At 34.0% G+C, this 12,390-nt stretch overlaps 1 protein-coding gene across 1 annotated transcript in view; it reads left to right on the top strand.

The window, feature by feature from the left end:
* The first annotated feature begins 165 nt into the window (after window positions 1-165).
* The window catches only part of LOC124539475 (S phase cyclin A-associated protein in the endoplasmic reticulum), an 85,841-nt gene continuing 73,616 nt past the window's right edge, over window positions 166-12,390 (top strand). Inside the window, exons 1-2 of the mRNA XM_047116874.1 lie at window positions 166-481; window positions 12,187-12,341. Coding sequence (XP_046972830.1) covers window positions 397-481; window positions 12,187-12,341 — 240 coding nt within the window. The 5' untranslated portion in view covers window positions 166-396. The remainder of the gene's footprint in view (window positions 482-12,186; window positions 12,342-12,390) is intronic.

The following is a 12,390-nucleotide window of genomic DNA, read 5'->3' as shown; positions in this document are numbered from 1 at the left end:
TATAATAAACGTTTTAAGACATTTTTTTATTAATATATTTGTAATTTATACTTTTTGATAATAAGTAAGTTTTTACCAATCCAAAAATCAATATTTTTATGAATAGTAGACTTTATAAACTTAAACTATTGCGTACCATAGAACAGTGAAAAAAAAAAAAACAAATCAAATTGTCAAATCGCGAATTGTTATGAAAATATTTAACGTTCCATTTTTTCGATTTTGGATATTAATTCCGTCTAAAAAGCGATAATTTCATAGTTTATTTGTTATTTAATATTTTTTACAATATTTTCATCTAATTTTACTGTTTAACTCGAATGTATTTGTGAGAGCGATGTGTTCAGTTTTACCATTTGTTTTTCGTTAGCCAGTAGAGTTATTGGTTGTTTTGGTATGGAAGAAGTAAGGCAGCTAGTGCAGGAGGAAGGCAGAGAGGCCAGGAACCTAGTGGCATTCCATGTCGCCGTGGATACGCCAGGTAAATCAATACATTTTTATTATAAATTAATATTAAGGTAGGTATGTTTTATGTCGATAGTGATAACAACCGTGGGCGGAAGTAGTTACAATAAAAACCGACTGTAAATATTACCTAGGCACTGATTCAGTGTTATTGCCTTGGATTACTTATTGTTGAATTCTAATTTCCATATGAAAATAGCTTAAATTTTACCAAAATCCTTGTTTATCATAAGGTAGGCTTACTTTTATTATATTTATAAATTTAAACCATTGAACTTAATTTCTAGATATTGAACTCAAGTTGAGTATAATCCAATAAGAATTATAAAGTGAAAATGTTTTATTTTTTCTTTGTATGTAAGATGTTTTGAGTAAGTATCAAACCATTACTATGCCTAACTTTTTCATTAATTAATTTTAAATAAAACATTTATAATTTACAATAGATTTATATGAATGTAAATTAATATATTAAATTAATTTGTTATTTATAAAAGGAAATGATTAAACTGATCCTGTTAATATATTATGATAAACTTAAATAACTAACAACACATGTATGAACTATAATATTTTGTTTTTAAGAAAATGACTATTGACAATTCTATAGGCTCTTAAAATAGGTATTTTAGGCTTTGTCTTCCATAAGGACTCTATTCAATTACAAATTTTCATAATGTGAATCCTTGAAAAAACAATTGTTTTAGTGTTTTGTGCAGGGCATAGTTGTTCTAATAAGTATTTTTTGTAATTATATATAGGGTTAAAGAATTAGTAAAGGTATCCAAAGTTAAAAGAGTGACCATAAGCTAACTTTGCAGTGTTATAAGTTATCAGCTGACTACTTGTTTAAAAGAAGTTCCATGAATCATTATAAATTAGTCATTCCAATGAATAATAGCTGTTTTGCTATTTCTGGGAGTAAAGCAAATATTTTGTCTACCATATTTGTGTGTTCTTATTTGCCACAAAAATATAATATAAATAATTTTTAAACAATCATACACATTATTGAGGATTTCCAATTTTCTTTTTCAACTGATCTCATTTTCTATAATGTTAAAATCATAAATTGTTCATGGGTAATTGTGCAATAAAATAATTATTTATATGAATAACAAATATTTGAGTTTATTTTGCACAAAGCTATTGTAACATGGATGTTATGGAGTTTCACAATCACATCTGAAATTTTATATTTAAAGTAAAAATCTACACATAATCTGTACAAATAGTGTACAGATTATGTGTAGATTATGTGTAGGTTCGTTAAAGAATAAATAATTTCATAAGAAACTAGCTACTATGACGTGAAACTTAATTTATTTATTATTATGTCTATGCTAGTTGCTTAACTAAAAAATAAAATGAATCTTTATTGAAATAACTACAAGTCATATCAAGGTTCAAGGTGTAGAAGAACAGGGAACTATGTGTTATATGTCTATATGTTTTTACCTGTGGCTTTGTAAACATTTTATGTATCCCCTGACAACTTGCAGGCAACAATATAATGATAATAGATTAAGTAGGTAACATTCAAAAGCGTAAATAAACTCACCAATATAGATTTATAATATTATTGATGATATTTGAATTCGTCGATTTAATTAATTAAATGCTAGTTAAGGCGAATATTTCTGGTTGATTGATTTGTTTTGCGAGGAAACTCAACTGCTAGCGAACTGTACCAATTTTTTTTTTTATTTCTACCAATTATTGATTATTCCATGTTATAGTCCAAAGGCAATACATAGGCATACCCCTTTATATTCTTTGGTCACCTTAAGATCTATTTTCGTGTGCTCAGTATGGGCAATAATCTGTTTTTCCGATCGAGAATGACATGTTGACTGTTGTTTCGCAATAATTCGATGTTTAGATCCAAAAGGAACGAAGAGTTTAAGACTTGATAAAGGAATGAATTTAAAAACTGACGAAGGTTTTTGTTATGTTTGTAATGAATGATTAATTAATATTATATGATTGTGGGTAGTTGTGAACTGATTTGACAAAATAAATAGTTTAGCTTTGATTCTCAAATATGTTGTATCTTTTAATGGCGACTGTGGAAAATTAATAAATTTTTGTGGAAAATGGCATCGAATATTGCTAATATAGTGTTTCCCGGACGATTTAACCCTAAAACGGACAAGTGGTGTGATTATAAAGAACAATTATTGTGTGCTCTGGATGCCGCGGGTTATGAAGAAACCAACCTTGACAAAGCGCGTTCTTTGTTTTTATCCCAATGCGGGAAGGAGACTTATTCATTAATTGCATCACTATTGGTTCCAAATCGACCAACGAATGTGAACTTTAGCGACATTCTTCGTGTTTTGGATCAGTTTTATGAGCCGGAAGTTAACGAAATTTTACAAGCGGGAAATTTTCATAAACGTCAACAATTACAAAGTGAAAGCGTGCAAGATTTTGTTTCGGCGATAAGTTTACTAGGCGCTAAATGTAATTTTGTGGATTTAAAACGTCAGTTAAGAGACCGGTTAGTGTTGGGTGTGCGTGATGACCGCTTAAGGCGTGAATTATTGAAGATTAAAGATTTAACATATGAGACAGCTGTACAGACGTGTCTTAATCACCAAGCGGCGTTACTTGATTTGTACCCCGATGCTAATGAGACAAAGCAAACTCCGTTCCATGTTACAGAACCCATGGATATTAGTAAAATCAGATCCAATGATTGCCGACACTGTTCGCGTGCACATAAGCCAGGAGAGAAATGTCCATTTATAAAAGCAAGATGTTTTTATTGTAAGAGATTTGGGCATATTGCAGCTGTATGCAATAAACGATCTGGAAAGACGCAGGATATCTCTAATATTGAAAACAGTGGGGAGGAGGCAACATTCAGTGATAGATCTATGATGGGTATATATGTCTGCTCCGAAAATTATCGTCAGCCGATAACAGCAGATGTTATGATTGAAGGTGTTAAAGTGACTATGGAAATTGACTCTGGAGCATCAAGAACTATTATTTCTGAAGATACATACAATAAATTGTGGTCAATTGCTCCTTCACTTAATGCTACTAATATAAAACTTGTAACATGGACTCGTGAACCATTAAAAGTAGTCGGTGAAGTAAATGTACATGTGAAGTTGGGTGCTAAGGAAGCTCGATGTGACTTGATAGTGGTTTCGGGCAAAGGACCTAGTCTCTTAGGTCGGAATTGGTTTCATGGATTAAATATTGATATTGTTGGACTTTGTTGGTCTGAAGATAAGATAACAAATTTAGTGAATCAGTTTCCTGGATTATTTGCTAGTGAATTAGGAGAATATAAGGGACCACTGGTGTCTTTACATGTACGTGCTGATGCTACACCAAAATTTTTAAAAGCCCGAGCAATTCCGTTTCCTTTAAAACAGCAAGTTAATGAAGAATTAAATAAAATGGTGGATCAAGGAATTCTAACTCCTGTAAATTACTCCAATTGGGCTACTCCATTACGCATTGTGAAAAAGGATGATGGGTCACTACGGATTTGTGGTGAATATCGAGCTACAGTTAATGCGGCAATTGATGTAGATTCTTTTCCACTTCCTAAAGCGGTGGAGGCTTTTGTAAAGCTGAGTGGTGGTCGTGTATTCAGTAAACTAGACCTTAAACAAGCTTATACACAATTAAAAGTGGATGATAAGACAGCAATGCTTTTAACTCTGAACACACCTATTGGATTAATGAAAATGAATCGCCTAGCATTTGGTGTAAATGCAGCACCGGCTATATTCCAACGGGTATCTCCCTCCTTATCAGCAAAGGCTGTAGACATCCTACAGCCTTTGCTGATAAGGAGGGAGTTGCTTGTTTATTAGATGATATAGCAATTATGGGCCGGAATGAAGAAGAGCATGAACAGCGATTGTATGAAGTTTTAGATAAATTGCATGATATGGGTTTTCGATTGAATGTATCAAAATGTATATTTGCAGCTGAAAGTATCACTTTCCTTGGTCATATGATTGATGCTAATGGCTTACACCCGGCACCAGCTAAGGTTAAGGAGATTCGTGAGAAACCAGCACCAACAAATAAAGAAACTTTACGAGCATTTTTAGGCCTGTATAACTTTTATGAAAAGTTTTTACCCGATAAGGCTACACTTTTGGAACCACTGTACCGCTTGCTAGATTCTAAGAGACCTTGGAATTGGGGTGAACCTGAACAAATAGCTTTTGATACGGCTAAGAATCTTCTATCTTCGGAATTGACTTTGGTAGGATATGAGCTGGATAGAGAATTGCTCCTTATTTGTGATTCATCTGATTATGGTTTAGGAGCAATCATTGCACATGTAATGGATGATGGTTCTGAAAGGCCAATTATGATGGCATCGAGAACTCTGCAGAAACATGAAAGACGTTATGGACAAATTGACAAGGAGGCTTTAGCAATAATATTTGGATTGTCAAAGTTTCATGAATATTTAGCGGGTCGTAAATTTTCTATTATAACAGACCATAAGCCTTTGGTTGGTTTGTTTAATCCAGATAAACCAATACCAGAACAGATATCACCTAGAATGTTGCGTTGGTCATTAAAATTAAGCTGTTATCAGTATATTATTAAGTACAGAGCAGGAAAGTTGATTGGTAATGCTGATGCTCTTAGTAGATGGACTGTTCCTACGGCTTCTGTGGAGGAAGCTCCTCTCAAGGATGTTTTATTACTGGATGAGACTCCAGATGGCTGGAACTTAGATGCTAATAAGGTAGCATCGGAGACGAAAAAAGATCCGGTTTTACGGAAGGTTATGTTTAACATGCTACATGGATGGCCACGTTCAAACTCCGATCCTACCTTACAACCATTTTGGCAGCGCAAAGAAGCTCTATCACATAGTAAAGATTGTTTACTGTGGTGCAATAGAGTTGTTATCCCTAAAACCCTCCAGGAGGATGTGTTAAAGTTATTACATGCTCCACATGCAGGAATTGTGCAAACTAAGGCTTATGCTAGAGGATATGTTTGGTGGTATGGAATGGATAAGGAGATAGAGAGATTAGTTTCTGGATGTCATCAGTGTCAAGCGGTAAGAAACAACCCACCAAGGGACCCGCAGACGTGGGTTGTATCTGAAAAGCCATGGAAAAGAGTGCATATAGATTTTGCAGGCCCATTCCAAGGTAAAACTTTTCTATTATTAATTGACAGCTACAGTAAATGGTTGGAAGCAGAGATTGTTACGTCTATGAATAGTACCAGTGTAACAACAATTCTCAGGAAAATATTTGCATCTCAGGGACTTCCTGATGTATTAGTTTCTGATAATGGTAGGACTTTTGTTTCTGAAGAGTTTAATAATTTTCTAAGCAAAAATGGGATACAACATTTGTATTCTCCACCATATCATCCAGCTACCAATGGCCAAATTGAAAGGAGTATACAAAGTTTCAAAAATAAATTGAAGAAATTGTCTGAGTTGGAGATATCATGGAGTGAAAAACTCCCTAGAGTTTTATACTATTTGCGTACAGTACCTTGCACTACTACTAACAAAAGTCCAGCTGAGATGTTAAATGGGCGTAAATACAGAACAGCAGTGTCTAATTTACACCCAGATGCTATACCAAGTCGTACTGAGTTACAGTTGGATAATGCAGCCCAAACCTCACCAAGAAGAGCTTTCACAGCGGACCAACCGATACTGATTCGTATGTATGGACCAGGTGAGAAATGGAAGAGGGCTGTAGTAGAGATGGTAGAGGGTCCCAGCTCATATCTGGTGAGGACAGAAGACGGAGTATTACAACGTCGGCATGTTGATCAAATTCTGGCTCGCAGTGTTGAGGCGACTAGACAAAATAACGAGCCTCAAGATAGAACCATGCCTCCTGTATCTTTATCACCTAGATCAAACTCTGACTCACTACAAACAGATGAACCTATTGAAATACCGCCACCAGAATTGTGGCCGGATATAATTGGCATACCAAATACTACAGAATGATAATTAATTAATTTCCAAATTATTTTATTGTTGTACTTGGGCAAATCTTTACATGTAATAAATAACTTAAATGTGTGAGGGGAAGGTATGTTATGTTTGTAATGAATGATTAATTAATATTATATGATTGTGGGTAGTTGTGAACTGATTTGACAAAATAAATAGTTTAGCTTTGATTCTCAAATATGTTGTATCTTTTAGTTTTCTTACTCTGACTGTAGGTATGTAAACCATGTACCAATTCTTCTCAGCTCTAGTCTGTAATATATAATGAAATTTTATTTGATTAAAGTTTATAAATTATTTACAAATGAATTATTAGTTTTTATATATTAGAAATGCAAAGAAAGCTGAATCAACTATTTATTATAGCATTTTAAATGCGCAATTAAATAATACGTAAGAAATCTATACAGACCTTACACAAATACTAAATTTGTTTAAGGGCCGTTTTAGACTCAATCCGGTACCCTAAGGTCTAAAAAGTATAAATCTATAAATGGCAGCAAATTATAAAATCAAAAACTATAAACGGTAGTTATTACCGCTCAGTGTTTACATATGGCCGAAAAATAATCTTTGTTTAACTACTCTCTACATATGTTTCAATGACCCGTTTCCCCTGTGGTGGCCCCCCAGAGAATAGGTACCTTGGCCCCGTTTGCACTTATAGTAAAGACGGTAATGATTGTATCGGAATCTTAACAAAGTAGATCTCTCTTCCAATTTCAAATGATCCCTATCTGACTTTTAAAAGTATAGCGAATACTTGGATGTATTTCGTATGTAAGATCAACTTTATTGATGTTATCAGCTAAATGGTACCTATTCTCCATCGTAGGCTTATATAATCTTTTGACCCGCGAAATGTTAGGAGTTAATCCAGTGGTCAGAAAGCGCGCATCTTAACAGTTGATTGCCGGTTCAAACCCAGTGCTTGGCGATGAAGAATGTACTGTATTATTATTATATATATTTATAAGCATCAATTGCTATGTATATATTTTAAAATTTTCTTTAACTTCTGTGCACACCCTACTGACTGCTCTCCTACACTATTCTGGGTTGGCTGGCAGAAAATGCTGTTATAGCGTTAAGTCCGCCCTTTGTACATGTTTTATTTGTGCAATAAAGAATAATAATAAAAAAAAGAAAACTGTTCTGTGTGATTTAAATGAGTTTCTACAATAAGCACGCAATAGAGCAGCGTGGTGCAATAAGCGCCAAACCGCCCTCTTAAAGAATGCCTTAGCCCAGCTGTGTAACATGCTTTACTTTACTCATGAAAGCGCGTCTATCCTCGTTAAATTATAATCGGCGTGCATTAGTATGAGTCAGAGACGCTCGTGTTTGCAAGATGCGTTAGTGTGCGTGAGTCGACCACGAGTAAAAACAGCAAAAAAATAGAAAACTAAATTATATTGGTTAAGTTTGTTTTTCGTCTGATTAAATGAATGTGAGGTCTTTGAATGACGACGTTCGTGGTCAAGTAGTGTGTACACCGGTTTTGATGGGTACGCTACTCCAAGGTCCGGGGTTCAATTCCCTGCCGAGTCGATGTAGAAGTTCATTAGTTTTCTATGTTGTCTTGGTTGTTTGTGTTACCGTCGTTACTTCTGATTTTCCATAACACATAAGTGTTTTAGCTAATTACACTGGGAATAGAGCAATGAATAGATTTATAAACAGTTATACGAATTTCGTCTTATTTCCTTTAAGTGGTTTGACTTTGAAGTATTTCTTTCAATATCAACGTACATAATGGCTATTAAATCAATACACTGTTTGAATATTTGATGCTCACAGCCACGTGTACCGACGGCTGCAGCAGGCCATATCGATTGTCTGCCGTCTAGGTTTCTATTTTTATTCTTAACAATATAAGTTAACGTCCTACTTTGTAACTATAAGATTTTCGAATTTTGTTACGATATGAAAGAGATCGTTATGTAGGTAGTTATGCTAAACTAACATTATAAATGTGAGAGTAACTCTCTGTCTGTCTGTTGCTCTTTCTCTACTAAACCAATGAACCGATTTGGATGTAATTTAGTATGAAGCTAATTTGAACTCCAATGAAGGCTACTTTTATTGCGTAACGCATGACAAATAACACCCTAAAACACGAGCGAATACGCGGGCGATTACTATTTGTATATAAGAACGGTTTGTTGGATTATTAATGTGATCTCAATTTTTTTAACGCTAATAATAAAAAATAAATTGAAATTAATTTCAAGATTATATGAGCTGAGATGGCCCAGTGGTTAGAACGCGTGCATCTTAACCGATGATTGCGGGTTCAAACCTAGGCAAGCACCACTGAATATTCATGTGCTTAACTTATGGTTATAATAAAGGAAAACATCGTGAAGAAACCTGCATGTGTCTAATTTGATCGAAATTCTGCCACATGTGCATTCCACCAACCCGCATTGGAACAACGTGGTGGAATATGTTCCAAACCATCTCCTTTATGGAAGAGGAGGCCTTATCCCAGCATTGAGAAATGTACAGGCTGTTACTTTACTGTACTTTTAGAAGATATTTCTTAAATATCAATGTGAACACTATTTATTTTATCGCTAGAACACGTGAACACACTTCTGGCTGGGTACCTACTCATTAAATATTCTATCCCCAAACAGAAACACTTATTGTTGTATCCGGGTTTGAAGGGTGATTGAGCAAGTGCAAATACAGGCACAATCTCTATCCCAATGTCAGCAGTGGATTGGCGATGTAAGAAATGGCTGATATTACATACAGCTCAAATGTATGTTGGTGTGCCTATTTGCTTTCTCTATCCTAGCCCATACATATTATAAAATAGGACAGATAATGTCGTGACCGTTAAGTCACATGTGAATAATCCCGAATTTTATTCCTTAAAAGAAGAGGAAACCTTGACACATCTTTGGAAAATTTATCAATTTTAATGGATATTGCTAATAAGATAAATAAGTTATTTCAATTACAGCTACATAATACGAGATATTTACTATGTTCACGAGAACAAGAAATTCGTACATAAATATCGAGATCTATCAATTAAAAATAAAAAGCATAATAAATATCCCGTATTAAATAATTGTAACTATAAGAATAACCATGCAAATTTAAAAACTTGTAAAGGTATTTCAATGTAATATACACGGCAAATATGAATGAATGAATGAATGAATGAAATATACTTTATTGTACACCAAGCAAAGTACATAAAATTTTAAAACAGAATAAAATAAACAATGTTATACAGTATACAATCGGCGGCCTTATCGCTAGAAGAGCGATCTCTTCCAGGCAACCGGTTGGCATAGGACATTATAATAAATAAATAAATTTAGGGTGGAGGTGTACTATAATACAAACATAATAAAGTAGTAAAAATAATACATACATATATAATGAGAAAATACACACATAACTAGTAAGAAAAACATACACACAATTTTAAAATAAATGAGGATTGGAGGAGGAGAAAGGTAAGGGATGAAAATACGATTTCAAGTATCAATATAATATTCGAAAATGCGACGTTTAAATATTTAATTTAATTTAAATATGTAATTTCAATTTTAATTATTCTATTTGGAAACCAAGTTCAATATTATTCATATTTATTTAGAGTTAATCAAAAGACTATTCTGTCTGTTGAGGCAGAAATGTGAATCGTTTTTTTTAATTTCCCAGTAGGTAGACTAGTTTAGCTGCGTTCGTGTTAGTGGATGCTGAAGTATATTCATATTTGTTTAAAGTTTAGTAATTGTACTTTAGGCATCACTGTTGTATTTCATTTATTTGTTTTGTAATCACGGTATTTTTTTCGTGTTTTTATATATTATGAGATAAACTTCTGATATTACATTAGTACAAACAATATTACTGAGATTTTTTCGTCAGAAAAACCAATAATTTCGCATCCCAGTCTTTGGGATATGTGGCCATTTAACTAGCTACTAAACCAACGAGGTTGTCAGAATTGATTTAATTGGTTATGCAACTTATGCATTAACAATATGGAATTCCTAATTCTTTATATGCTAACATCGTTGCCTATGATGTTAGTGAGATGATGATGATGAGGTATCATCGAATAAGTATGTGCTGTGTTGATTGCATTGTGCCTAGTTTTCATGATTTCGAATTTCTGCTAAATTTTAATAAAAATATTTATGTTTCTTTTTTACAATTTTTGAAATATTTATATAATCTTCTCGGACTAAGAGCCCGTGCTCTTGTTTAACTGAATTGCAGAATAATCTAAATTGCTAAATCTTTTAACTCGCAACATGCTGAAGAATGAAAGTGACATAAAATATTATACTTTTTATTAATGTATTTTTATGATTGGTCGTCGCCCGCGGTTTCTATTGCGTTTTAGCGTTGGCTTGTATACAAAAGTGCTTTCTTGGGATCTTGATTGATACCAATATTCATGAAATTACTTTCGACTGACCGCGGACACCACCAACATCAAGTAATTTATGCCTAGCACCGAATTTTTGAATTGAAATAACAAAGTTGAAAAAATATCTTAATTATATATGTGTCCCTATTTTATCGCCGTTAAATTTGTATCAGCTAAATCTATTTTAGACTTTTTGTTATATTTTCCAAGTTTGCCATCCACAATAGGCAGGCTATCGAGTGTTTATTATTTTCCAAAATCGGTCTAGAATTTACTGTGATTAGCACGTAATATTACAAATTCTTCAGTGTCAAAACTATTTATAGATTAAAATAAGTAATATAATAACGCAGTAATAAGTCATTTATTCCATATAGTTTTAGGTCTATTTTCAAGTGCATAACATCGTCGTACGTTGATGTCCTTGTACTCTACTTTCCTATTTAGATTTTAATCGATTTTCCTTGCCCTTGATGTATGTTTACGATGTTTCAATTAATCATTTCGTGTTTGTAAAGGCTAACATATCGAAGACCACACAAATCTTTCAGTGTCGTATGATGTATTAACTGTAGTTCAAGTATAAATATCTTACCACCCCTGAAAGTGGTGTGGGAGAAACGGACTGTGTTAGCGGCGGTAGGAAATAGAGCCAGACGTGCATTTCGTTAAGAATTATTTCCATACATTCAAGTTTTAAATCTCGCGTTGAATAGACGATGTTACGTACTTTGAAGTTTATCTGTAGATACACTTTTGTGGGTTTGGGAGGACAGTGAATATGGATGATTAACGTTCTTTGAAATAGACTTATTTCTTTCAACGATGATCCGTAAGCACTTACTTAATAAACGTTGTGTGTGACACTAATTTTGGAATTTAAATTAAAAGTCCGATCCGCCCAAATTATCATCATTTTATTTAGTGCAATATATTCGTTTTTTTTAAGAACTTTTTGACGGATGAGCATATCTGCCACCTGATGGTAAGTGGTCACCACCGCCAATAGACAATGGCGCTGTAATAAACATGAACTATTCCTTTCATCGCCAATGCGCTACCAACCTTGGGAACTAAGATGTTATGTCCCTTGTGTCTGTACTAACACTGGTTCACCAACCCATAAAGCCGGAACACAATAATATCAAGTACTGTTGTTTGGCGGTAGAATATTTGATGGATGGGTGGTACCTACCCAGACGGGCTTGCACAAACCCCACCACCAAGTAATTTGCCACCAAAACTTTTCTTGAAATTGCTCACAATACTTTTCTAAGATGTTTATTTATTACGATGATGTTGGTTTTGTAATTATATTTGCAAATTGTTTTCGAAGCTCGGGTATCCCGCAAACCTCCTCGTGCCATTCCTCCTGTCCGGCGAGCGCTGCCGAGGGCGTCTCGTCTCCGTTCCGCATCAGCTGGTCGTGATAAGCGATCCGAATTAAGGGCACGTTATTGGGCTTTACTTTTTGGCGATTTGCAAAGAGCTGTGAGTATTTTACAAACTAATAGAATGAAATTATCAAATTGAATAGATT

This window comes from Vanessa cardui, chromosome 22, assembly GCF_905220365.1.
Source record: "Vanessa cardui chromosome 22, ilVanCard2.1, whole genome shotgun sequence".
Taxonomy (NCBI): Eukaryota; Metazoa; Arthropoda; class Insecta; order Lepidoptera; family Nymphalidae; genus Vanessa; species Vanessa cardui.
Note: the sequence above shows the minus strand (reverse complement) of the source record. Positions and strands in the feature narration are given on the sequence as shown.